This window comes from Mirounga angustirostris, unplaced genomic scaffold, assembly GCF_029215605.1.
Source record: "Mirounga angustirostris isolate CCGP_5_RB_7025 unplaced genomic scaffold, mMirAng1.0.hap1 SCAF_12, whole genome shotgun sequence".
Classification (NCBI taxonomy): Eukaryota; Metazoa; Chordata; class Mammalia; order Carnivora; family Phocidae; genus Mirounga; species Mirounga angustirostris.
Window position 1 is genome coordinate 94,202,147 of NW_026991720.1, and position 24,816 is coordinate 94,226,962.

The 24,816-nt window shown below is 45.8% G+C and overlaps 1 protein-coding gene across 1 annotated transcript; it reads right to left on the bottom strand.

Moving 5' to 3' along the window:
- Nucleotides 1-1,260: 1,260 nt before the first annotated feature.
- Nucleotides 1,261-19,668, bottom strand: INHBA (inhibin subunit beta A). Its single transcript, XM_045864932.3, has 3 exons — nt 19,221-19,668; nt 16,160-16,697; nt 1,261-6,857 (listed from the first exon to the last, which is right to left on the bottom strand). The coding sequence occupies exons 2-3, from the start codon at nt 16,545-16,547 to the stop codon at nt 5,971-5,973; spliced, it is 1,275 nt and encodes a 424-aa protein (XP_045720888.1). The 5' UTR covers nt 16,548-16,697; nt 19,221-19,668; the 3' UTR covers nt 1,261-5,970.
- Between the last annotated feature and the right edge of the window lie 5,148 nt (nt 19,669-24,816).

The following is a 24,816-nucleotide window of genomic DNA, read 5'->3' on the forward strand; positions in this document are numbered from 1 at the left end:
AACGTTTGTAATTCGCTGGGGTTTTTACTTAGTTACTAACATGCAATCATTATTAAACCTGGCGGGAATTGAAGGTTAATGCACTCGCTCGTGTCTGCACGTGTGTGCGGACATACACGCAAATATCACTGGGCCCATAAAGTAAACAGGTCAAAGGTTTCATCCAGCAAAATAAAAGAATAGAAAAGTAAGACATATTTGTAAATATAAAGCAAAACTGTAACAACTCTTATTTTTTAATTTTCAGGAAATGTAACTTTCCTACCTAAGACAAATAAAAAGGGTTTCATATGAATTTACATGAACTTGGCATTTTACTTGGAGATAAGTAAACTTTCTGGTGGGTATAAAGTGTCTGTGGTAAGAAGTTAGAAGTGTCTTCAACACTCAACCCCCACCCTACCCCCTCCTTTTTTTTCCCTCAAGACATAAGGAATCTAACACCAAAATTGGAGTATGGAGCAGCAAAATAATAATAATAATAAACTTTAAACTTGAATATAGACCTGGCTTGGAATCTTCGTTCCAATTAATGTTACTTGATGCCTCTGATTCATCTGTAAAAGGGAAAACATCTAGCAGGTGGTCACATGGGGACTTGCTTGGTTCACATGGGCATTTACAAGTGTTACTGCCTCCATACAAGCCCTTAGATGGACACAGATACTACAGCAAAACCTATAGAAAGAAAGATCGTCAGTTCATCCTTGACTAGACTTCTGTGAGGCCCTATTGGTCCTGTTGGTCCCTGTTCTTTTCTTTCCTAAGTTATATCTTTTTTAGCCCTAGTTGCTCCCTGCAATTCCAGTTTTCTAGCCAGAAGGGAAAGGAGGAAGAAAGGAGGAAGAAGGGGGGAGGGACAGAAGGAGAGAAGAAGGAGAGAAGGAGAGAGGGAAGAAGGGAAGGAGGGAGGGAATGAGAGAAGAAGGGAGGGAAGAAAGGAATATTACTTTATTTCATGTTATTCGCCACTACAGTTTGAGAAATGGGAAATTAACAAAATGAATAAAATACATCTATTGCTGGTCCAAGCATCTGCAGCCTATTACAAAGCCTTGCCACAGCAATATTTATTCTTTTCCTCTCTGAGTTCTCTCGTTCCAGCTTTTGTCCTCTCTCTCCCATTCAGTCTGTATTCTCATGCTCATCCCGATAATTACAGGAGAAACGAAATTATCACCCAGCAAAGGGTGTAGCAATATGTGTGCAAAGTTGATCTTGGAAAACCAGTAAGACATAAAATAAAAATAAAAATAAAAAATAAATCCCAAACAGGTTTTTTATTTAACATAAGGCCAAAGAAGCTATCAGGCGTTGCTGAATACTGTCCGCTAACTGTACAAAATATTGACTGCATGCCTCGCAAACACCAAAATATCCGCTGGAATGCCATAGAAATAAATAACTTCTGCTATAAACACATGAAAACATATCAAACTGTTATCTCTTTAAACATATTGTAAATAAAAAAATTACCAGTACTTCTACACAATAAATATTAAGAAACCATTGACATAGTTGAAATGCACTCATATAAATTAACAACTTTAATTACATTAGCCAAACAGACGTCGGTTAAAGAACTGCATGTAGTATGCCAAAAAAAAATAATAATAATAAAAATAAAAAAATAAAAACAAACAAACAAACAACATCAACCACAGAACATAAAAAGTTTTAAAACAAAACAGACTTCAGATTATCTTGGCTTTCATAATTATATTTTTCTTTTAAAGAAAAATATCAACCCATTGTCAATGCACTGTTTTTCAAAGCATTTAAATAGAGGGTAAAACCCATTGGAAATTAATACAGAAGAAATGATTCACTTTATGCATAAAAAATAAATAATGTAGCTGAGACATGTGGTTTGCTTCTGCTCTTGAAGATGTGAACAGCTTCTAAGCATTCATTTTCTCTGACCCATACAACAGCTTCTCAGTGATAAAGGGTTTAATTTAAACACACACAATGTCCACCCCCAAACCTTCTGCCCACATCTACAAGTTCCAATTTATTGTGTAGGGTTTCAGGGTGACTAAGTTCTTCTCTACATTGAAAGGGAAGTTGCCAAAAGGCCCCCAGGAAATCATTTTTTTCAAGTGAACATAATAATTTGAATCTAAACTTAATACAACTGAGGCATTTGTGTTCTCTGTTTTTTAAAGTTACTTCTTGAGGTCCAATCCCATGGGGGGTGAAAAACAAAATTCACTTGCTCTTCCTTAGAGGAGAATGCAGGCATTCTCCTTGAAAACAAAGTGTGGAATCAATCTTAAATATCTATGAAATTGTTTGGTCTTTAGGGACAAGAAAATCCCAACTCAGTGTGCTGGAATTTGCCATGCTTTTTTTGAAAAAAAAATAAAAAGAAAGAAGGAAGGAAAGGAAGAAAGAAAGAGAAAGAAAAAAGAAAGGAAGGAAGGAAGAAAGAAAGAAAGAAAGAAAGAAAGAAAGAAAGAAAGAAAGAAAGAAAGAAAGAAAGAAAGAGAAAAAAAAGAAAGAAAGAAAAAAAAAAGAAAGAATCCAAACTACCAAATATTTATCATTCTTAAAAAATACTTGGGGTCAAATACTTTTCAGAGCTTTTAAGATTGGTATGAGTAGGTTTTTAAGAGCCTAGAGATCAGCCCTAGAGAAAGAGTAGAGAGATGCTAAGATCAGATAGAGCCACCCTGTTTTAAGGAAAACCTACTGTGAGGAACCCAATATGGTAGAATTTAAAAGCTTTTTCTTTTGGCCTCGTGCTGCTACATGAAAAGTGTGGTTGTTTACAAACCAGCATATCTTCCAAGATTATTAAAGATAGCAGCAATTTATAATTCTAGTTCAAGGCCACATAAATTTAATGAAATAATGTCAAAGTTTGGGGATGTTTGACAACCTAATCATTTAATTTCAATTAACACATCCCATTAAAATATTATCATATGGAATTTCATTTTGCTCCACTTCCAATCACTATGGCCACCAATCAAACTCCTTCTTATCCCCACTGTGTCGAGCACTCTTTTAAACAAGATGGCACACACACTTGAGATGAATGGGAGCCACAAACAGGTATCAGCTGTCTTTCGAGCATCCTGCTTTTCCCACTGCCCTGGCCATCTCTGCTAGTGCACTGCGAACTAGGACTTGGGTCCCCACACTATTTCCATGGGTTCCATTATTAGCGCCACTACCAAATAAGCAGCAGTCCAAAAGGCCCTTTAAGTTTTTCATGGAAATTTCTAAAGTTGAACATCGCCATCCCCCTCTCCTTGAAACTTCCCTCACCATGCCCACCTTCCCCACCTGAATGATTTCCTGGTCAATGGTTAAGAGTGAGGAAGCAAGTACTAACTTTGCACGCTCTCCCTCTTACACGTAGAGTCCACTCTCATGGAGTACATGTTGTATTTCTGCATAAGAAAGGGTGGACCTCAAGATGTAGTAAGTATATCTACCCAGTAACAACATTAAAATAATTTGCCTACATACAGCCTAGTGTTATAGTACACCAATTTAGGATATATATTTCAAGAAGAGCTAAGCCACCTTTAGTAATGTTTGGTTTCTCACTATTTTATTTTTTACAACTAATTTTTTTAAAAAAATCTATGAATTGACATAGGGCTGAAAGCTTCAGTATTTTACAAAATACTAATGAATGCAATTTTTCCAAATTATTAGTATTTTTTTCAATTTTTGCAAACCTCAAACAAGTCAGTAAAAATAAGGCTCTGTATTTTTAAAAGCATATAAATGAATAACTTATTAGCTATTCTAGGCAAGCTAAATATTGTGGAATAAATTAGTAGAAATTTAGCTTTAAGCATGTACTTTGATATTTATAAAACAAAGTGTTTTTTTTTTTTTCTTTTTTGCATCTGAGTCAATACATACAAACTTATATATCAAGAGTTTTGGCTGTAAATTAAAATATTAGGGATTTTTGTCACTGATGCCTCCCTGCAGTTCTCTTTCTTCTTCTCAATCTCTTAAGACCTTCCCCCCAAGTTATTTATCTTTTAATTAGTGACAACAACATTATTTAGCCCAGCAAGTCATAGTTCTCAGAATTAGGCCTTAATCATCAAAAAAAAAGTACCCAACTCTTATTTTGGACTAAAGATGAATTTTTTGTTTCTTTCCGAAAAAGCTTTCCGATTTAAGATTGATTCCAATAGATAATAAATATAAGTCACAAAACACACAAAAAAATCAGCCTAGAACCTTGAAGAACATGAGTTTCCTGTTTTCCCTGCAGGGAATACCTGGTGGGATAGAGGTGGGGGGGGGGGTGGCGAGAAAGAGGAGGGAGCTGGGTCCCTGCACAATGAAAGAGGGTCTTGCTGAATAGTCACTGGAGTTTCCAGGCTTCTTCCCATCCACATTTTTTGAAATGTGCCCACCTAGTTCGGAGGAAAAGCAAAAACTATAGCCTATCCTTCTTAAAAATACTGTGTTTTGCACACAAACATTCATTGCTTTAAGAACATTACAAAATGACAGCCTGACGTGCTTAAAATGTGCATGGGCATGATGCGATCCGTGTATATATTCACACAGGTATGCGTATGCACAGGCCACGTACATATACACAGACAAGCATGTAGTGTTCTGGGATAACTAACAGTGCACAGCTACTGTACTTCCAGTATGAAATGTCCCGCTTCGTGGATGTCAAAGGAGTCAAAAACCGAACTTCTCAGGTCCTTTCCGCCTGAACACAATCCGCCCTCCTCCGCCTTGAATCCCAACCCCTGACTCACTGATGGTGAATGATACCAACCACAGACAGACTGTTTTAAAGGCTCACACAAATGTCTTTGGTGTATGTGTCTATTTTTTAAGGTACAAAATAATAATAATAATTATAATTATAATAATAAAAATAGCTATTTTGTGTGCTTAGCAGTTCTCTTATAGCTCACATTAAGTGCAGCTCTTAAACCCCCCCCACCCCCACCCAAAGAAAATACTTGTTAAATAAGGATTAGACAGGTCAAACACCATTGTAGTGCAAATAGTAAACGATAAAAAAAAAAACAACATTTACAAAATATAGAAATGTTTGGATCCAACAGATGGACAAACATATTCCTTTCAAGTATCTCTCCTTGAAGAAAATAAAAATTAATCAGGTTACTTCCAATACAAAAAAGTCTCTCATTTTGTTCTCTCTCAGGTAAACAGTTTCAAACCTATTAGGTTGCATAGTACTAAGTCATAAGCACCTTAACGAAATGTAACTTGGTATTCTTTGTTCCTTGATTTTGCTCTCTTCCCATTCTTGTTCTCAGATTTTTGTTTTGTTTTGTTTTTAGGTTGGTTTTTTGTTCTGTTCTGCTTTGTTGCAAAACTGGTACAGAAAAAGAAGTGTGACCACCTGCACACCATTGTTCCCTTACCAGTATGTGTGTGCATGTGCCGTGTGGAAATGCCTCCGTGTGTGTGTGTGTGTGTCTGTGTGTGTGTGCGTGTGCGCACGGGCTGATATACACAGAGAGAGGGTCACACAGACATACCTTACGACCTGGGTAACTGGGTGGGAAAGCGCCTGTAATTGGCTCTTTCAAACTCATGGCTTTCTAGATGCTATTTGGGTTGTGCCAGCCCACGTTATTGCAGACTAGACAAGTCGACTTCGAGGCTCACACTGAAAAGGGGACTGAAAAGGAGGGGACAATACTCCCGTGTAAGCGACTGATGTCATCACCTTGATATCAGAAGAAATGAAGGGGGTGCTGTTCTCCCTCTCCCTCCCAATTCCCGTCTTGTTCACTGCTTCATCTCTGAGCCCTGGCTAAGGAATCTTTCCACATCTTCCTTCATCTGTTTCAGGTTTTGTTTTTAGTTTATTTTTTTTTAATTTCTATTTTTTTTTTTTTTTTCTGCTTGTTTAACTCAGAAACCTTAAACATTTCTTCATTTTGCCACTGTCTTCTCTGGACAACTCTGGCTCCCGTCCCCCCTGGGCAGGGCGCTCTATGAGCACCCACACTCCTCCACTATCATGTTCTGAATGTCCTTCTTGATGATGTTCTGCCCATCATCATAGTACAGCATGGACATGGGTCTCAGCTTGGTGGGCACACAGCACGACTTGAGGTTGGCGAAGGGGCTGTGCCCCCGCATGCGGTAGTGGTTGATGACCGTCGAGTGAAAGGAGAGCGAGGACCCCGACGTGCCTGCTATGTGGCTTGGGCACTCACCCTCGCAGTAGTTGGCGTGATAGCCGGAGGGAGCGATGATCCAGTCATTCCAGCCAATGTCCTTGAAACTGACAAAGAACTGTTTCTTACAGCAGATGTTGACCTTGCCGTCGCACTCCAAGCCCCGCCGCCGCCGCCGATGGGGGTGGTCTTCAGACTGGCGGGCCTGCAGCATGAGGAAAGGTCTGTGGGACTGCTCCTTGTCCTCCTCTCCCCCTGCCCCTCCGTCTCCTCCGTCCTTCTTCTTCCCTTCCCCCTCCTCCTCCTTCTTCTTCTTCTTGCCCAGGAGCACCAGGCTGGCGCCCGTCTCGTGGCACTGCTCACAGGCAATCCGAACGTCCAGGGAGCTCTTGCCCTGGTCCAGCAACCGCTGGATGCTGCTGGACACCGGGAAGATGTGCCAGGTGCTCTTGCTCGCGTCCACCACCTTTTCCGATATCAACACTTCGTTCCTCTCCTTCGTGAAGCCCCTCTCCTCGGCCTCCTCCCCTGCGTCCACGTTGCCCTGGGGGTGCTTCTGCAAGAGCTGGATGGTGACTTTGGTCCTGGTCCTGTTGGCCTTGGGGACTTTGAGGAAGAGCCAGACTTCGGCCCGCTCCACCACCGACAGGTCACTGCCTTCTTTGGAAATCTCAAAGTGCAGCGTTTTCCTGGTGGTGCCTGCGGACGAAACACAGCACAAGAGAGAGAGCAGGGACACTCGTTAGTTGTGCCGGGGGTCACCACCCACTCGTTTCAGGCACACGGGCGCCTCTGCCGCGGGCCATCTGCAGCAGGGGTCACGAGTTACCGCCCGCGGGAGGGCAAGGCGGTGTGGACATTTTTAAATGGTCGAGGAAAAAGAGTATTTTTGTGAAAATTATAGGAAATTTACACTTCAGTGCCCATAAATGAAGTTTTATGGGACAACAGTTATGCTCATTTCTTTCTAGGTCATCTATGGCTGCTTTTGCATTAGATCATGGAGTTGGACAGCCACGACAGAGACAGGCCCACAAAGCTTAAAATGTTTGCTCTCTGGCCCTTTCCGGAGAAAATCTGTCCAGCTCCTGGCTCTAAAAAGAAGAGAGCCTAGATCTCAGTCAGTGTCTGGGAGCCTGGGGCGGGGGGCGGGGCGGCGGGGGCAGGTGTCTGCGTCTGTTCACTGCTTAACCTCAGTTTCATCTTCTATAAAATGGGAATGGCATAATGACATTGGACCCACTCGACCGCAGGCTTGGCCTAACCCGGATGAAAACCCCCTGTGAGCTCTAGCAAGTTGTGGAAGTGGCGCTATTCCCACAGAAATACACAGACACTCCCCTCCCCCATGTAAGTACGTGGGGTCAGTGCCCACTGAGCTAGCCTCCTCCTCCCTGGCCACGACCTGCCCCACCCCTCCATCCTTTCTTTCCTAGGTCGCTGCAACAGCCTTTTCTTGCATTTGGCTCTCCAGCATGGAGCCAGGCCCCTCTCCAATCATTGCTCTACTAAGCAGGTTTAAAACAGAAACGAGCCAGCCTCCACAGCTTCGCCTTCAACCCCAGCTCTCTCCCAGTGCCCCGTGCTCTGTGGTGCAGCCACATGGTGTTTGTTCGAGGTCAGGTGCATCCCATACACTCTCTCACCGCCAGGCGGTGACCCCTGCCGAGAATATTCCTGCTCCCAACACATCACCCTCAGTGGCTGCCCTTGATAAGGGTTCAGTTCCTGACCCCCTTGGCCCCCCCACCCCCGTCAGTCTGATTTTGGATGCCCCCAGTCTGAGATCCTATCTATCTCATTCACTGTCATGGCCCAGTGTTTACCAGGAACGAGGCAATCACATCTTTAGCATCCAGTGAAGTTACATTAAGCGACCCACTTCCCACTGCTGCGTCCCCCGTTTTTGCCTCCTTCCCTTCCGAATGCAGCTTAATGAGCCCCAATTACAGCGACTGCTACTAACGGAAAGGAAATCCCCACACTGGCGAGACAGTTGGCTTCAGAGACCATTCAGTTCTTGCCTAACTTAAACTGCTCCCTTCTCTTTTTCCATAAGCTCCTGTATGTCTACACACGCAGCAACGTTTACTGTAAGGAGCAGGTGTCCGGACTGGAATTCTCAGATTGAGGAAACATCTTCCCTCGGTGGCCCTTTCACCACTCGGTGGTCTATGAAACATGTCCTCTTTGCCCAACCGCCTCCTGCACGCGTGTACCCGCTTACGACTGTCCCGGTGTGCGCGCATCCCGTACACAAATCTGAGAACAATGTTAGGGAAGGTCATCTTAGAACTCGCAACTCCCTAGGAGGGTCTCCCTGCCTGGATTTCTATAGCGAACGGAAATCCAGCCATACTTATCACTCTCAGCCCTGAGATGTTTACGGTACTATAAATTTTCGGCACAGTTTCAAGTTCTCTGCAGCAGAAGGCAGGCTTTTCTGTGCATTGCACACTGTAGATTCTGTTCTTAATTTAACACACTCTGCACGCTGTGATTCTGATAGTGGTAAATTCACTGAGGCCAGGGCTAGGAAAGGCTACATATGTATACAAAAGATTCTCTGGCATCTTGGTATAAACTTGCTAGCACGCTGGGCTGGGCTCGGTGGTGGTGGTGGTGGTGGTGGTGGTGTGGGGGGTGGGGTGGGGTCCTTTTCCTCCAGCCTTGGGTCTCCAGCAGGAGTTAAAATGAATGATAAAGCTAGGTTTAGAATTAGATCACCAGAGTAGAGAGCAGTTAGAAGAAGGGGAGACTGTCTTTTTTTAGGGAGCATGATTTCTTTTCAAAACGTGAATGCAGTATTCCCCTTTGCTAAAACCTGGTGGGTTTTCTGTTGCTGGTTTTTTTTGGTGGGGGGGGGTGGTGGAGGTGGGAAGCAAAAGAGAAGATTCCAGGAAGGAGAGCTTAATGATCTAAATTTAAAAAGACACTCTGCAGCAGATCTGAAGCGGTAGGGTCCTTCCCGAAGCTACCAAGCCCCCCCCCCCCCCCCCCCCCCCGGGACGAGTGTGCAGGCGCCTCCTGCCCTGCCCCGGGGAGAATAGTAACAAGCTACCGGCTGTTCTCCCTTCTGCCTCTACGCAGGCCAGCTTCTGAAACCTTAAACCGTGCAGGGTGCCACTGTAAAGACAGAGAGATAGTAGCTGCTAAATTAGAGAAGCCAGAGGGCACAAGGTTGTGTTTTGTTTCTCTAGGAAAGTGTGTGAAACTGGAGAATCTGACTCGTCCTCAGGATGGGAAAGCTCTCTGGGTTTCAGGTAACTCATTCCCACAGGCTCCTCTCGGCTTTTACCCAGGCTTGGCAGGAGGGGCCGGGGTGAAGGCAGACGGTCCTCGGGTAAAGAGAGGGTCCGGAGGGCAGTGCGGACCAGCCCACGTCGGACTTTCCATGAAGAGAGTCCAGAGCAGTCTACAGATGCTGGGGGTGGGGGCGGGAGTCAGGGTGGGCTAACTGGCCGACATGACACAAGGAGCGAGAGACAGCACATGCAAATTGCTTTTGTAGGGCCAAGGGGGCTGAGGCCCCTTGCTTCCAGCAACAGCCTACAGGACAGCCCCTCATTCCACAAGAGCAGGTTTCTAAGGCATGATAAAGCCCCACCCTTCTTCACAGGCAGCTGTACTTGGAAGCAAATGATTTAGTGTTCCTGAGAGAGGATCGTACAAAGAGAGTACTCATTAGAGGGGGCTCAATCTGTCAGGTGCTGTTATATTAGGATCAGAGAGGCATCATAAAATGACTTTCAACCTGGTCCTGGCTGATAATTAACTGTATGGCATCGCTGGCGTATTGTGGAGAAGGCACAGCGCTGACTTATGCATCGGTTTAATTATCTGAGCTTGAAACACTCTTGTCCCTGTATTCGCATCCATTGCCTGCGTGCTGTATCTCTCCCCCATATTTCTGACATTTGGATTTTCCCCCTGCTAATTGACATGCTGTCGCCTCCTTCTCCTGGTGTCCATTTCTGGAACTGCTATTTGTATATTGCATGATATTTTATCAGGGGAAAAAAATAAAACAGATCCAATTTCATGAAAATGCTGTTGCCATAATGCTCAGGAGACCAGGGGGAAGAGAGAGATGCAAGTCTTCCTAATGTCTACCTTATATGCAGGTACATTTTAAAAGTTCTATTGTATTTGACTTATTAAGCAGTGCAATATTTTTTTTTCCTTTTACATTTAGCTTTCATTGCAGAAGGGGGTGGAGAGAATGAGACAGCTAGAAGCTGAGATGATTAATATTTATCAGAGCTGTAGGTTTCAGAAAGATATTACAACCCTCAAATTTCTTAGGCATGAAAAATAGAACGAGTCACTTGATTCTATTCCCTTTATCTGTATTTTACCTAAGAGAGATTGTTATACCGCAGCGATGCTGTGAGGATGCTCCAGCCTTCAAATCTCTGCGCATAACAATTTGAAAAATGGAAGGAGGTTGCCTGAAACTGAGGTGTTTAGGATCAATTACTAATCAGTTTCAGGTTAGACTTAACTAGCTCCTGCATCAAATCCTGAAATGGAAGCCTTCCCACAATGCTTTGTGAGCAGGTACAGTACTTTACACAGGTGTGCACTGGGTTCCTGCATTATTACCTATCTACCTAGATAGAGCTGTTGGCTTTGCTAACCTTTCATTACCTACTCTCTGATAATATTCTTTTCATCCTCTGTGCTATTTTTTCCCTCCCGAGGCTCGTGAGCAAGGCTTGTATCACAGCCTGCTCTGCCTGAGTAATTCACTAAGAAAGTCCCACGCAAGCCCATGTGGGTGATAATATTTCATCACTTAAACCTCTATGAGCCCGGTGGACACAAAATCAAGGGGAGAGAGAAAGATGCATAAAAATGAGTAGGAGGGATAAAAATGGCCCCTTACAGGGAAGACCTTTGAAACGTTGCCGGGCAGGGGGGGCTTGGAAAGAGGGAAGATCGGAAGCTGGAAGGAAGAATACCCCAAAGCACCTTTTTCCTTTGCTCTTAGAATTTTTCTAATTTTTTAATAACTCAATCACGAAAGCAGGCCTGCCAAGAGTTAAGCAACCAAGCCCCTTGCTGTTCCCATCCCCCACACCAGGACTCAAAATTCTGCTCTTCTTCAAGCCCTGCACCTCAGATCTGTGGGCGTATGAACATTTCCAACAAAATAAGCAACACACACACACACAAACACACACGCAGTGTTTCGTTTGTGTTCCGTTTTGTTTTCCTCACCAGGGTCCTGCCTAAAGCATGCCCTTGTACATACGGGTAATAATTATGTCTCTAATGTGAATGTGGAAGATCTTGTTGTTTATAGAGGATTTTTAACTCGCCATGGGGGAAAAGCCTTGTGGTAAAATGCGGCTGTTACTTGAATTTTCCATTCTGCACCCAGATTCCACTGTGCCTAGATTTGGTGCGGTCAATGGTAGGAGCATGCAGGGTGACCAGGTACGCAGGTGTGTTCTCTTCAGCACTAACTTTGCATTTGAACTGTTTCCGGGGGTTTCTGCAGAAGGCATCAGGTGAGATCTTAGAGGTTATGCCTCCCTTCACCTGCAGCCCAGGGTTTTGCCTGCAGCAGGGAGAACTACAAGTCTGGTCATAAATTATCTGGACTGATTTTGTTAGCCTTCATATTTTTTTTCTTAGGATCTGCTATTGAATTTTAAATGCTCGGCCACATTCGGGTGTCTTCCATGTCAATGATGGTGAAATCGAGAGAGAGAGAGAGAGAGAGAGAGAGATCAAGGATTTAGTTTCCGAAAAGAAGTAGAAAAAATTCTTAAGATTCAACCCACAGAAATTTCAGAGACTTCTTCCAAAGTTCCTGAGAACTTTTGCACTTTTGATTTTGGATCTAGGAACCAGTGGAGTATGAGGAATTCTGATCTACAGCTCATGCTCGAGTATATTGTAGCCGAAGAGGGGCCAAGACAAATACGTGTTTTCCCTAAAAGTGCCTGGGAAGGTATGACTCCCAGTTCTCCAAATTCGAAAGCAGACTTTCTGCCCTCTGAGGGCCCCCCCACCCCAACTCTGACCCACCTACATCACAGGCCCAAACCACCAGGCATCTCGCTCCTTGTCTCTCCTCCCCCATTTGGCTCCACACTCAGCTCGGAGACAAACGCATGCTCCGAAGCTGTACCCAATTTTTCACAAGGCGGCCAGCAAACGGCCCTTTCCTCCCTGTTGGAAGTCACTTGTCATTTGTCGCTGGTGAAAAGCATTGATAAGACAGGCAAACCAGGCAACGAAATGAGGGGAGATGGAAGGCATTTTGGTAAAAGCCAGGCAGCCAGCCGTCTTAGGGAGAGATGTGTGAGCAGATCAGTGCTGCTGATGATTCATGGTCACATTTCTCCACGCTCTGCTTTGTTTGCTTCTGAAATTTATCATTCCTCTGTCTTCCATAGAGCTCCGGAATGTACACATGTATCACTAGAATCCCCATTTCCTTTCCTCTGTCACATTTACTGTGTCACAGGTAGTCATGTTTCTCCCATCCCATAAAATCCTAACTTTTTCTGGAGGATAAGAGGAAGCAGGGGGCAACTGATAAGCACCAAGATTTGGGCGCTACAGAATGGGGCTTCCAGGAGCTGAAAATGCCTTTCCCTAGATTAACCGCTAAGGAGCAAAAGTCTTTGGAATGCGCCCTCTTGTGGCCGACCGCTTCGCGTTATTCAGAGAAGAAAGTGTGTAACCCCTAAAAGCACCCTTCAGTGAGGGGAAATTGGCAGGAAAGTTCCTTGGGCTGGCATGGAATCTGTGGGAGTCACCTCCACCTTGAGATGGCTTTCTTGGGCTGTGGGGAAAACAGTCATCCAAGCAAGCCTTCTTAGACCCCTGCTTGGGAAGTCTATATCTCTAATTCAACTCTTCTGTAACCGGAATCCTCCAAGAGGGGGAGATTTATGTGTTACTTTCAACAAGACCTGGGCTTTAGTGAGCAATTTCCCATTTCCTGGAGCTTCATTTGTCTTTCTGCCCCCATCTGTTCTTCCACAAGTGCTATCGATTGCTAAGTTGATGACGATAATCAGCATATACATCTGGCTGCATATGAAGACTCAGTGAATATGCTGTTATTGTACACTGACCAGATATTGTCATGGATCACAGCAAGATAAAATAAGATAGAACCATCAAGAGGAACGCTGGTTGCAGCTCCACTGACAATTACAGAGACCTGACTTGACCCTCCCCATCCAGCCCTTCTTTTCCTTTAAGGTCTTAAGGTAGCATTCTGTACCAGCTGTCCGGCTGTAATCTTGGTGAGCAATCTTGGGTGACATGCGTTAAAAAGCATAATTTTTATTTGTTGGGAGAAGTTTCAGAAGGCCCGAGCGCTATTCCTCACCACTTAGTTAATAACAACTCGTATCAGCTTTACAAAGATGGGGCACCTTCCGCCTGAGCCCAAATGGGACAAACTCAGTTCTGAGAGTTCTAGACACTTGAACTTTTTATAGTCCCTCAGCTGCTGGGCCACAGCATGGGCTTTATTTAACCGTCAAGAAGGGTCGAGGCAAAAATTAAACATGAATCCCCCCAACTGGGGAATCCTAAGTTTGAAAGATGCATCTATGGGGATGCATCTGTGGCATGGCACTCGGTGACAGTGACTCACTGGATTCCATGTGGTACAAAATAGTTTGGGGAGGAAAGAAAGATGAATACCCTCCGCTCTTCTCCAAATTCTTACATTTGACATAGTTTGAATATTATTAAGGCTGGGTTATTCCAAAAGCAACAAGACATTTTTGTATATTCAGAGGATAAAGCTCTTTCCTGGTTGGCAAAATCAGCTACAAAATACTCATCTGGTACTCCACTTGGAGAGTAGATTGTCCAGATAGCAATCATTAATTCCGCGGAATCATAGTAAATCAACTCAAAGTTGAAGTGTGAAACTTCTCAGAGGAGAAAAATAAGTAAGCGTGTCATAAACCTTTTCTGTGACTCCAGCAGCTCACCCAAAGTCAAGTTGTAAACTCAACCAGGAGGAGTTTTCCATTACAAACCTTAAACTGGAGTCAACGTGTGAGTCAAATGAATCACCTTTTAAAAAAGTCACTCAATTTCTTTTAAACTAAACACCTAACGGAAAAGTTAAAAAAAAAATGACAAGATTTCATATAAATGAGAAAAAGACGGCCACTAAGATGAAGGCCATAAGTAAGAAAGAATGTGAAAGGTCAAATTCTTTCACTGCAAAACCTCTCGATGCCAAGAGCGTGATTTGCTAGACAAGTCAGCTAGGTCAGGAAGAGAGGCTGTTGCTTGCATCAGGTGTATATTAAAAGTGGTCACAGACATAGGTATACTTAGTCATCGGACGCGGGTAAGGCCAATTGAGTAGGACCTGCAATTAAAGCCATCATGTGTGGTAACTGGTATATAAAAACCTATACAGGGTCCCTTTGTCTGCACAGGGAGCAGACAGACCTCTAGACCACCGGAACCCACTCGCCTCCCCTGGACTCAATGTTAGTAAGCACTTTCTTTCCTACGTTGCCATCAGGAAAGGCGAGTGGCAAGGTGAAACCGCCAACCTGACTGTTTGCTCAAGAAGCTTCAAAAGATAAAGTCATAATGATCATGTCCTTTGGGGCCTGCGTCAAGAAAGAGCTTAGAGGAAGAAAGACCTTCTTTGAAAAGAAGCTTCTGGTGAGAGAGAGAGAGAGGGAGACACTGTCCGGCCGGCAGGCTTGTAGGACATCAGGGCTTCTCTCACCAGGGAAGCCAGGAAGCCAGCAGGCTATCTGCTCCCCCAAAAGGATGCCCAGGTCTGGCATGGTTTTCTTGAAAACAGAACATCTGAGTCAACAGGTTTTCAGGATTGGAAATTCTGAGTGTTGCCTTAATTGTTTATACTGCTGCAGCAAACTTTTAAACAGAAATGCTGGGAGTCCCTGCACGTACTTCACTGGCCATATGCTCCACCAAACAAAACAATGGCATTCCTTTCAAATGGATCTGGCAAGGGATACAATTCTTTAGGCTGGCATTACCATGAAAGTAACAGGGCATTAACACATCTGTGTGCCGGGGGCGTGCATGGGCTTGCAGCATGCGAAGGGTCTGTGTCCCATAACCGTAAAAATAACCTGGCTCCGGGTCTACGGCCACACTCCTGGCAGGTATTTTTCTATTCAGCAACAGGTTAGTGTGGTCCTGAGCCAATGATTAGAATCTATTAAAGTTCTTCCTCTTAAGGATTGAGTGAGAGTTCAGTGTAGTATCTGAGAGCACTTTGTCAAGGTTGCATTCCTTGGCAGAGAGCTCTTAGTAACTTTGCAGAGAACAAAACTCTTTTTTTTTTTTTTTTTTTTTTGAGAGAGCAAAAGTCAGTGTTCCAAAAGTGACTGCTGGTTCAATGTCAACTGTCCCCCAAAGTACCTCTTTACTGCCTAGAATGTGATGCCTGTGCTCTTAGAAGACAGAGTTTCTGAAGGTAAAAAGGACTGTCACTAATAAGTATGCCCTGCTTCTCTGGTGTGGCCCCTGACTGGACTTTTAAAGGGAAGGTTTGTTTTAAGACAATGACTTCATCTGTGCCGGTCCACCCCGACCCCACACTCCGCGCCTCCCCCCCATAAAAACTTTGGATGGGGGGGTCCGGAAGCCTCCTGGGCTCCCCCAGTACCCGAAAATGCCCGGGCTTTCCTCGGGGCTGCTGGGATCTGGTTTCAGAGGCAGGGCGAGGGAGCCCCTCACAGCCCGGCTTCCAGCTCCAGATTGGCCCGTGGAGCTTCCTCCGGGGTGACCGGCTGAGTTCGGCAAGTGTGAGCGAGCCTTCTCCAGCCAGGGCTCAACCTAGAATTCCGTTTCTGTGAAGTCCTCTCCCCCCGCCTCCCCTCCGGCCACCACCAGTGCCCAATACCGAATGACCTCCACCGCCCCCCGCCCCCGGCGGCGCCCCGCGGCTGGGGGCTAGAAGTTCGTCCCCAGACGGTCAGGTCAGAGCCACGCAGCCCCCACCCCCGATGCCCCGCACCGACCTGCTTCTGCGAACGTGATGATCTCCGAGGTCTGCTCCATGAGTTCATTCATTTCTGCCCTCCTGCCGATATCATCCTCTATCTCTACGTACCCGTTCTCCCCCACTTTGCCCACATGAAGCTTTCGGATAGCGTTCAGAAGCGCCGCCTTGGGCACCGGCTGGGTGACTTCGGGTCTCTTCTTCAAGTGCAGCATGTTTAAAATGTGCTTCTTGACGGCCTCCACCATCTCCGGCTGAGAGTTGGGTACATCCTTTGGGAGGGTGGCCAGCGCACAGGACGGGCAGTCGGGGGCTGCGCCGGGCCCCTCGGATCCTGGGGTGGGGGAACTCCTCACTATAATCCAGCAACTCGCCAACAGAAATCCTCTCAGCCAAAGCAAGGGCATCCTGGCAGCAAAAGTTGTTGTGATTGCCTTTTTTTTAAAGGCCCTGCTTTTCCTCCCCCCTCACGCACAGGTTTTTTTGGTTTTTTTTTTTTTTTTCCTTTCTTGGTTTTTTTTTTTTTTTTTTTTTCCTTCTCCTCTTCAGCAAATTCTCTGGAACAAGAACAAAAAGTTTTCTGTGAAGTTTTGTTTGCAGGTTCCCTCTCTGAAGGCAGTCAGTGCTGTAGGTTTGTGGTTGTCAGGGAGGAGAGTTCTGACTGTCTCCGAGTAAGAGAGAAGGAGGGAGGGAGGGAGGGAGGGAGGGAGAGACAGGGTGGGGGGGGAGACAGACAGAGACAGAGAGAGGATGGGAGGGAGAGAGACAGGGAGAAAGGGAGAGAGAGGAGAGAAGGGGGAGAGGGAGAGAGAGGGAGGGAGGGAGGGAGGGAGAGACAGGGAGAGAGAGACAGGGAGAGAGAGGGGGAGAGAGGGAGAGAGAGAGAGAGAGAGGGAGAGAGAGAGAGGAGAGAGAGAACGATTGGTCCTAAGTGAGTGCGTGAATGGGCGAGGGAGGGAGTTTGTCTGTGAGTAGAGGCTGTGATTAGGAAGGGGAGGGACAGCCCGTTTTCTGACAGGCTGCTTTCCTTCTGCTCACTGTTCCCTCACACACACCTCTCTTCAGATATCACCATTCTCGGGAGTTCTACTTTCCCTTCTGAAAGAAATCCTCCTAATTTTGTTCTACTTCCCCTTTTTTTCTCTCTCTCTCTGTCTCTGCCCAGTCTCCTTGCTTCACCTTCTTCCTCTTTTGGAGGGGAGAGAAAACCCCACTGGGAGGCACTGTCCCAATCTCCTGGGATGACTAAGTTGAAACGGTCTGCCCCCAGGGCCCTCCACCCCTACGTGGCCGCAGCTCTAGGTGACCCCCGCCCGGCCTCGGGAGGCGGGGCTTCTGGGAGGTGGGCGGACAGGTAGTGGGGGGCGGGGGTCGGGGCAGAGTGGCCGGGAGCCGCCGGGGCCGGTCAGCGGGGCCGGGCCACAGGGAGTCCCGGAGGTTGCTGGCTTCCCATTCATTCATATTTAAATGTTCAGGGTCACACGCTCTGGCAGGGGATCTGAGGGGAACGGAGTAGAACTTCTCTTCGGGGTCATCTCAGACACTCTACTTTTCCCAACTGCAAAATGCAGTCGGGCACTGAAGGATGCACGGGCAGTATTCTACCTGCTCCTGTCACCTGAAACTCTCTCCCTTCTCCCTAGCCGCCGCCCCCTCTGCCCCGCACGCGCGCGCGCACACACACACTCACACTCCCAGACTCACAAATTACAGCCTACCACCTCCTGCCCCGACTTCACAGATAAAGTGCAAAGTTCATTTGGCCTTTCCCACAACATTTCCTACAAACAGTGTGCCCCTATAGGGCTTGGATAACTGGTCCCAGGGGAAAAGAATCTCTAAAATATATTGGCCAATGATTTCCTCTGCCATGTGAGAGTTTTTCAGCCTGCCCCCTACCCTGTCCTGGACCAAAGGGTTCCTGGACTGGCCCCTTGATGAATCCTTTTTCCCCTCAAAGGAAAAGCACAGATGAAATCATCACGGATTTCAATGTTCACAGAAAAAGAAAAATGTGAATTTTTAAACAATGCCTCTCTGAGTTTTTTTTATTCTCCCCCCCCCACCCTTTTTTCATTTTCTGTCTTATTGCTTTTATCATGCAGAAGTATCTTTAAGAGGTCCATCTGTTAAAGCTTTCCTTCTCTCTCGGTTTCTTTCCCACACATAAGCCCTCAGTTTCTGTAGATGCAGTCAGCTTATATCTGACACCTAGTGTGCTCAGAGTATTATAGTTAAGCAATGCGCTCTGGGTGGAAAAAGTTAATAAGTATCATTCCCACAAGCCTAGGATCTGAGGGCAAGGGGAGGAGGGCGAAGAAATTGTGGCATTAAGGTAAAATTACAGTTTGCACAGATAACAATTCTTCTCTGAATCTGACACACTGTCCCCCTTTTCCAAAACAATTACTTGCAAGACTTTGTCTGTTCCAAGCCATCTATCACAGTTTGGGATTTCTCCTCCAGGAACATCAATTACTCTGCTCTTCTTCTTACGACTTGGTGGACATTCCCTAAAGAGTCTAATTTTTTTTTTTTTTTTGGAGGGGATGGTGAAAGAGAATGGGGAGGGGGCATCTGCATTATAACCCGTTAATAAAACATCTTCGAAATCCAAAACTTAACATAATCTACCGTATTTGGCGTCACATACACAGTACCCAAAGCATGTTGTAGTCCAGTTAAATTTTACAAGAGAGTCTGAAATAAAACTCAAAGTTTAATGACTCCAAACAACTCAGAGAGTCTTAATAGCCAAATGTAGATAAGGGCAGCTTATCAATATTTGGATCCCCTCTGTCTGTGAGTGTGTGTGCGTTCCCTGAATTTACTGTTGGTGAATGTAGCTCTTAAAAACAGCTTTCTCTGTGGCATATGTACTTGTATATAAGTGCTGAGTGGGCTGTATACACATGCCATCTATTTGCATGCTCTACTATTAAAAGCTTCATTAACCTGCCTGAATCATATCCAAAGGTACAAATCAACAACGTGCATGGAAATGCAGTAAGTAAATTCCTTCTAACCTTTCTGAAGCTGCATGTGTCAAGACCTCCTAAGTAAGAGTTAAAAAGCATTACCTTTCCGGTCCTCTCTCTTTCACCAGCAGACTCTTGTATCATGTGGTAAGAGCTGTCTGAAGAGTTCCTCTTCATGGTATTGGCACTCTGAAGTTTTATACTGTACTACTACTTTGCACACTCACACATTGGTACCACTCAAACAGAGGAGGGCTGGGGCTTTGTTTGGGATTGGTTAGAATCAGCATGACATCAGCAGATGACTGGTTTTTCCAGTGTGAGACATATTTCATAATTCATTATCTAATGGAAAGCCTTTCTTGGCTGCTGGGATACTACTTGGTGATCACTGAGCCAGTTAAACCTCTGACCGACTAGACTACCTTTTAGAAAAACACTGGCATTGAACAGTTATAGCTCACTGAGTGTCCAGCTTCCAACTTTTACTGCTCGAGCACACACTTCTCATTATATTCAGGTTCGGTTTTATGTCTTCACATAAAACATCTGTTACTTCACGAAGTTGCCTCTATTTACAAAGTATTTTATTGTTTCTTACAGGGAAGAAAATTTGCAGTGCTCTTTATAGGGATTCTGATTTTACTTTCTAAAATAAGATCCTTCACTGAGGACAAAATAGGAAAATACGTATACCTATAGGATGATGGTCTGCCCTCCCCCGACTTACACTGTTATTTTACATCTTGAAATTGAATGTCTGCTTCATAAATCATGTATCACCAAGAAGTTTGAAAATACTCATTCTCTGCTAGTGAACTTTATAAATATCCTCCCCAAGCCTTTAGAATCACAATCCAACTAGCAGAGAAAGAAAGCAAGCTCACACATCATTCTTTTTTATCAGAACTTCAAGTCCTATGATTTCTAAATTGTTACAAATATAACATGAGATTAATGAAAAGAAATGAACATTCTTTGGAATAGGGGTTAAGATGACTAGAGTTTTTGTTGGGGGAGAGGGTGGCTAGCAAGGCTGAGAAATAACACAGTTGGAAGGAATCTTCAGAGAAGCATAGTGGGGAAGGGTTGTTTGAAGGAGTATAGCTGAAGCCTAAGCCGGGTACTCATGACAAGTTGAATAAAATGTGCAAAATTGGGAGCTAATGAAAGCCATATGACCAGATATGTTGTTTTGTATGCAGGATTTAACATGCATAAAATAAACTTTTCACTGTGCCCACAAGCAAAATATAGAGGCTCTGGCCTCCTGATGTGTAGTTTAAGGAGGTTCCTTTAGGACACCAGAAGTTTGCTGTGTAGGAGGGTCTGCCTTGGCTAAACACAGAGAGAGTGTGGATGGTGAGCTGTACATTGGGGTGGGGGGGGGGTATTCTAAGAACTGCATAAGCAGAAATAAAGTAAGAAATTAAATCATTAGGCTGTAGAGGAACAGAGGGAGTCTGGGAAGGAAAGACAGAAACAAGATCGGTGCTGGTTAACTCCAAAACTGCCTGCCCATCAGTTTGGAATCAGAGGGAGGGACTCAAACCCTATGTAAGAAAGGAACTTCACCAGCCTTTTTGATGAGCACTCCTGGACAGCCCTGGCCTGCAGGGCCTCTGAACCCACCCCTCTCCCAGGCATGAGCCCCGGTGTCCTGGAAATACCATCGTGTTTATGACTTTGGGGGCACAAAACAAACCCAGATCAGACCCTGGTTCCACTGCTCACTAACCATATAATCTCGGACCTCCGTGTCCTGGTCTATAAAGTGGGAAGGGCAATACTCAACTGCAGGGTCAAAGGCGTGCTCAGAAAATAATAGGTGATATTCTTTGTGAGCTGCCTGGTGGCTCCTTGTCCACATTTGTGTCCCAGAAATTTGCAGAGCCCCGACTGGAGGCGCAACCCTCTACGTGTGTGACTCAGATGGAGTTGGCCACCGGATGCCACTGAGGTGCCCACCTACCAGGTCAGCCCACCAGCAGTGATGTCAGTCTCTACCTGAATCCCCAGCCTCAGGGCTGAGCCACACTGGAAATGCCTCCTCAGTCAGTGGAAATTAAGGTGGGGGTGGTAGAGGAAGCAGGCAGGTTAAAATAACTTCTGTCGAACGTCGTGGACTGGGAATGATCTCTTCCCTTCCGAACTCAAGGGCGCAGGGGTAAGCTGGTCAGCCCAACTCCTGGCCAGCCTCTACTTCTCCTGCCTCGGTTTGGTTTCTCTTTCACTTCCGGCCCCCTCCCCCAGCAGCGCCCCACGCCCGGCCCTGCGGTCCCGCTGCTCGGCCTGCTACTGTACCTTGAGCAACACCTGCTGGCAGCTCCCGGGGATCACGCCGGATCGCGGCCGCGGCTCGAGCCCGGCTCGCGGTGCTGCAGTCCGGGCCAAGCCGCTCCGAGCGGCCGCCTCTATTTTTACCCCGAGCACCAGCAAGGGCAACTTCTTTTAAGAGCAGCTCTTGATTTTTCCCCCCTTTTGGCAGCTAAAGAATTCAGAGAGGGGGAGAGAAAAAAATCACTATTCAGTGAGTGCCGCTGGGAGTCTCTGAGCCCAGCGCTCGGTGCCAGGGTCGAAAGCACGGCCAGTGTCGGGGGCCGGGACGCGGACCCGCGGGGCCGGCCCCAGCGCGGACAGAGGCGCGCCAGGAGCGCTCACGCCCCACGAGCTGTCCCCTTGCCGAGTGTGGAGTTGGGTCCTGCCCGCTCCTGCGCTAGCACAGTGGCCCGCTGCCACCGCGTTTTTCACCTAGCGCAGGCGGCCTGATTTACTGGCGACTTCACAAAGCTCCCAACTACTCGCTGGAGCGTTTGCAGGGCTCTGTTCTCGCCTCGAGGAGCAGCCCCTGGAGAACCCGGTGGAGCAGCTTGCTGCGAGAAGGAGCCGGGAGGGAAACTGTGGTACCTTATTTTACTGTAATTGCAAAAGGCACGATGTGCCAGAGATTTATATTTAGACGTTGTATGTTTCTACTTTTATGTAAATGGAGCAATTAGGGCCTGTCTTACTGCTGCGAACTCCAGGGCTTGCGCCTTGCTGGGGAGCTGGTGTTTTCAATCACAATTAGTGAGCTGGTCAAAAAACAAAGTTCATTTAAGGATAAGAGCTCAGGGGTGGGAAGGGAGGAGAGACCAGCGTCGCCGTGCCTCCCTGTGGCCTGTGGTGACACACACCTTAAGGCTCGGCTGACTTATAGCGGTGTTTACCCGTGGCAGCAGCTGTCCCCGTACAAAGTTGGCATAGATCAAGAGGCAAGAATGTTCATTTTTCTTCTCAGGCAAACCGTATGTCCTTCGGCTTTCATCCATGCTATTAATTGGTCTCTTCGCTCACTACGCTCACTACTCCTGGAACAAGGAGACAGGCCTAGAAAAGGGGGCCGTTTTTCATGGCCCTCTTATTTTCGCTGAGGCTCACGCATTGCTGTTATGCAGTGAAAAATACAGGCCAGGGGACGTGAACGCCCCAAGCAGGTGACCGGCAAGTTGTCGGTCGCCTGATTCAGCTGAAATGGCACGAGGCTGGGGTTTCGGAGCACGGACTCTGCTGCTGACGACTCAGGGTGTTTTAGTTCCTTCCTATGAAAAATCTGTTTCCAAAAAAGCATGATTTCTGGTTCATCCCGTCTGGGAAAGGGAACATAAAACGTGACTACGGAGAGAAATCAAAAGGACTCGAGGTGTTCTCAGCAGCTGCCGTGTTATTCTGGGCTCAAGGCAGGAAAGCCTTGCCTCCGTGGGGAGCGGTGACTCCCTCGAGAGGCAGCTCAGAATCCAGAAAACGTGGGCAGGATCCAGAGTGATATTTGCTGCAGTGAGATCAGGAGTCTCATCAAATGGTTGAGATGGGTTACAGGATTGGCAAGCCCTGCCTGTTTTCTGGCCAGCCAGAGCGTGCCCATGGCCTGGGCCGCAGGTAGGTTAGCTAGAGAGATTGGCGACAAAGAAGGATCAGCATTCCCCATTCACAGTTGAACTCGGACGCTGTTTGCTTTTAAGTTAAATCAAATAGCCAACACAGCCAAACAGAGAGGGAGAGGGAAACATTAAAATTCCTCCAAAACTCATTAGAAACAACAGGGTCAGAAATAGTTAATCCAAAACCCAATTCCTAAACCTCACGTTTCTCTGAGAACCACCAGAATATCCCACAAAGCCTTGTGCTGGGTATAGCTGCTCTGTTTTTAGAGTATTTGGAAATGCCTTATCTAAACCGAGGGAACCCTGATGCTACAACTAAAATGATTAGGGAAATAAAAGAAGAAGGAAAAAAAAAAATAAAACAAAACAGTAAACTGTTATCCTTCAGTCTACGGCAGTGATTCTCAACTGGGATGATTTTCCTCCCCAGGAGATATTTGGCAATGTTTGAACACATTTTTGCCTGACGTAACTGGGAAGGAAAGTTCTACTGGCATCTAGTGGGTAGAGACCAGGGATGCTGCTCAACATCCTGCAATGCAGAGATCAGCCCCCAATAACGGAGCAGTTACCTGGCCCCAAATGGTAATTGTTCTGCAAGTAAGAAACCCTGATCCAGAGTTATAATTTTCCATTTTCACCTAATTCCCTTCCTACGCATGCTCTAAGGGGCCTTGGCAACTATGCAAAATCTTAATAATTTCAGTGATTTTGCCTCCTCGTGTGTCTTGTGCTTCCCGATTAATGGAGGCCCGCACCCCACAGAGATACTGACACAGAAAGAGTACCTCTGGGGCAACATTGTTGCCACCCCAACTAACGGTCCAGCGTGGCCTCTAGACATTTCCTGCTGGCTTTGTGTTCGAACCAAAAGCAGAACCTCGGTGACCAGCAGCGAAATGAGATGAGCTGGCCCACGCCCAACCTGTTAAGAGGCAAGAGACTCCTGGAGAAGAGTTAAGTGAATGAAGAATGAGTTGTTCATTTTAGCAATTCAGTATCAGATAAATCCACGCAATAGAGAATTCCCTGAAGTAAAATTCACACAAGTGAGATTGCTGTGCCTTTCTCCCTAAGCAAACAAATATGATGGAGCTTGGTTTTATTTGTTTAATACCTTAGGGGAATGACACACAGTCAATATCCAAAGAGATAAAACAGAATGCTTTCCTAAATCCTAGCTCATGTTCCAAGCAAGCTTATATTCTCCGAACTTCCCTTTCAAAAGGAAGTGGTATTGACTATTTAAGGAAGGCCATGCATGACCCTTCAGGTGGAGCTTTCCTTAGGCCAGGGGGGAATGGGGTGCAGGATCCCACGTCTCAGAAAATCATCATCATCATCATCATCATCATCATCATCATCATCATCATCATCAACAACAAATGTTGCTGAGACCCACAAGAGGGAACTTGCCCAGATCAAACTTGCTTAGAAGTGAAATGCTCTTCTTCACATGATGAGGCCAACTTCCCTGGCTCATGTCTTAGTCCCGGAGCAACTGGGATTGTCCAGAATGGAAAGGGTTTTAAGATGAAGAGACACCCTTGAGTGGAATATCTTAGACACCCCCATGCCATTTCATCAACTCCAACATGTGAATCACAGTCTCCTCAGGTAGACGGTTATTTTGGAACCAGAGGCCCCAATCCACTTCCAAATGATTCAGAAATGCCTGGATTCCTTCCCAAGAAGTAACCATTTAGTACTTAGGAAAAACTCAATATAGAGAGAGAAATAATCATTTATAACCTCTACCAAAAAAACATATATTG

Excerpts from the sequence above, each read along its gene's own strand:
- INHBA (XM_045864932.3), bottom strand. The coding sequence starts at position 16,547 with ATGCCCTTGCTTTGGCTGAGAGGATTTCTGTTGGCGAGTTGCTGGATT. Across the intron at positions 6,858-16,159 it reads CATCACGTTCGCAGAAGCAG|GCACCACCAGGAAAACGCTG; the intron begins GTCGGTGCGGGG and ends TTTCGTCCGCAG.